General features: G+C 48.0%; 1 protein-coding gene across 2 annotated transcripts in view; it reads right to left on the bottom strand.

Moving 5' to 3' along the window:
• The window catches only part of CABYR (calcium binding tyrosine phosphorylation regulated), a 6,416-nt gene extending 4,809 nt beyond the window's left edge, over nt 1–1,607 (bottom strand). For both annotated transcript variants that reach the window (XM_026056768.1, XM_026056769.1), the window contains exon 1: nt 1,404–1,607. In XM_026056768.1, the coding sequence (XP_025912553.1) occupies nt 1,404–1,551 (148 nt within the window). In that variant the 5' untranslated portion in view covers nt 1,552–1,607. The remainder of the gene's footprint in view (nt 1–1,403) is intronic.
• Nucleotides 1,608–3,048: the final 1,441 nt, after the last annotated feature.

Raw genomic sequence — 3,048 nt, 5'->3', positions numbered from 1 at the left:
GAGTTCCCTTGCAGCTACAGCAGTTGTAGCTAGTGATCTACTGGCTCACAGGCAGCCCCAAAACCATGCTAGCAACATGGAGGGACACTCCATTGGAAACCTTGCTCAAGCTTGCTAAGAAATTCCTCTCTGGTCATCCCTGCCGTGCCTCAAGGCTTATGTGACCACACCATAGGGGAAGGGGACCAGGGAAAGAGAAAGACTAAGTGGCCAACCTATATGGGAAAAGAGTGAGACAGACTGGTTTGTACTGGAGCTTGGTGCAGGGGTGAGTGCACCACCACATAAGCCAGATCACTGACAGGCATTTGGAGAGAGAATAATTTCAGCCATGTGACATCATTAATGCAGCAATGGCCAATGCACTAACATTCAGCCTCTGGTGATATTTTCAAGTCCTGCTGCAATATCCACCAGACGTTTTTACAAGAAGAAAGCAGCTACTTCAAGTATTGAAAGCAATGATCATTGGCTCTTTTAGAGGAGATCCTCATTTGGGAACCCTACAAGATTATAGCAATATCTGGCTGTAGCTGGGGCTTCTCTTCATTACAGTAATTACCTCAGTATGTAACTCTTGGTCTATAGACCAAGTCTCTCTCAAATGCTGGCTAGTTCCAGGGTTGCTGGGAAGCCAGTTCAAGTGGCCTTTCTGAATAAGGGGTAGGTTTGAAGCTGCTGACAGTCATGATGACCAGATGACAGAGACCCAACCCAGTGGGGCAGACAGAAATGGGTTGTGTGAGGACAGACACTACACCCAGCACTGCTCCCACACAACCTGCTTGTGCATGTACTGTATGCTGCCATAAATTCAAGCCTTTAAAGCCAAACTCAGGGAGCCACTGAAAGCATCCAGCACATCCCAAAGGGATCAACATCACACAGAATTAGGTCTGTGCTTTTATAAACCAAGACATCTACTCTTTGCAAATAGGTATTGTATAAATGTAAAGTCACTATCTGCTCAGGGTGGGATGAATCCCACTTTAAGACATTAAAACTAAAATGTCCAAAAGTATATACACTCTCCTCTATATTCAAGGGGAAAGTACAGCGTCCCAGGAGACTGGTTCTTCCCACATTAAATGGAAGTGCTTTCTGAAGATACCTGCCTCTTCTTATAGCACACAGCCTGTGTGCTTCTTCCGCAGGACTAGATAGAGCTGGGGTTCAGCCCATGGTAAATTCACACTATTTGCATCCATTCAAGTTGAAACTTTATCTCAAAATATCTTAAGAAAAACAAACAACTGTCTTACCACTAATAAAATTAAATTCTCTGACCAGCTCTGTTAAATCCCGATTGGGATTCCCTGAAAACAGAAACACAAGTTAACCCGGAGCTGGACAGCACTCGGGCATAGCTCAGCTCTTCAAATAAAGCAATGGGAGGCACAAACCTTCTCTGAAGGCAACAAGCTCTTGGAAGTAGAGCGCTGCAAAGCCAGTGATGTTGTTTGGGTTGGTCTGGAAGACAGCTCTGCTCACACCCTCCAGCAGGGTCTTGAGGCCGTAGGGAACCACAAACCTGGCCCTTGAAGAATGCATCTTCGTCCACTGAAGTCAGATTATGGTTTCTCAACTGTAAAAATAAAAAAACCTAAGCTGAGCATCCACCCTGTCCCAGCGTGAAGCGTTTAACTACAAGAACGTGACTGCAGCTGCTCCTCCTGCAACATGCCAACAGCAAACCCTCCCCAGGCCTTTCCAAATACTCCTTTAACTTAAAGGAGCATTAAGCATTTCTAGCAGCCAAATCTTTTATTCCCCTTCTGCAATTTTAGGCAGCACAAGGCATGGTAAGAACAGCCAACCAACTGGGAAACCGTGATTTTAACTCAAAACTCTGCAAGAACTTAAAATAAAACTAAACAGCGCCCCCCAGTACTTGCTGGCTCTCGGCCTCCCGGTGCGGAGCCCCGCCCCCCCGCGGGGCTTTTATAGCTGGGGGAGGGCGCGGCCGCCTTGTGACGCCACAGTGCCCAGGCATCACAAAGGAGAGGGTGGGGCGCGGCGCGGCAGCCAATGGGAGCAGACGCCGGGCCAGGGCTGCCCCGGGCCCAGGAGGTGCTGGCTTTGCGCTCCTGGCACTATAGCAGGGGCAGGACCTTGCTGAGGAAACACCTCACCAGTGCAGACAGAGTCACCAGTTTGCCTTATTCGCAGATGGCTGAACAACAGGCATTTTTCCTGGCACCAGACAAGTTTTCGATATAGTTCCCCTTACCCAGTTTTGTGGCTTATGATGATTTCACATGATCTGACTCACTAACCCACTGCCACATCTGGCCCACCCCTGCCAGCGGTGGTTGGGCACATGTCCCCACCCCTTCACAGCCTGGCCTTTTCAGCCAGGTMACATACAGTGTCCAAGGGATTTATACTGACACACCAGACTGCAAAATAAAGCACCTGAGAGGTGGATGCTCCATGGTCATCTTTGGCAAAAGTTCAGAGCAAAGAGCTGGGGACTGTAACCACATCAGTCACTGCAGCTAAGTGCAAGAGGAATTATATTCCTTAACGTGACTGTTCCTATTGCAAGACCTTACGATTGCAAGGGCAGAATTTGAAACATACAGATAAAACTTGACAGCCTCATGGATGGCTTTCTCCGTCAAGTATGCATTACCAGTGGACACATACAAAATCATTTCACATTCCAGTAACACAGGCAGAAAAAGGTAACTGTAAAATGCCATATTTCCAAGGCTGCTGGGTTTCTCTTTAGTTTAATACTACCTGGGTTTCTGAAGATCACAGAATCACAGAATGGTTGAGGTGGGAAGGGACCTCTGGAGATCATCTAGTCCAACCCCCCTGCTCAAGCAGGGGCACCTAGAGCACGTTGCACAGGATTGCATCCAGGCGGGTTTTGAATATCTCCAGAGAAGGAGACTCCACAACCTCTCTGGGCAACCTGTGCCAGTGCTCTGTCACCCTCACAGTGAAAAAGTTTTTCCTCATGTTCAGATGGAACTGTCTGTGTTTCAGTTTGTGCCCGTTGCCTCGCATCCTGTCGCTGGGCACCACTGAAAAGAGTCT

This window comes from Apteryx rowi, unplaced genomic scaffold (assembly GCF_003343035.1).
Source record: "Apteryx rowi isolate R43461 unplaced genomic scaffold, aptRow1 scaffold_1329, whole genome shotgun sequence".
NCBI lineage: Eukaryota > Metazoa > Chordata > Aves > Apterygiformes > Apterygidae > Apteryx > Apteryx rowi.
This window is presented reverse-complemented; position numbering and strand designations above follow the sequence as displayed.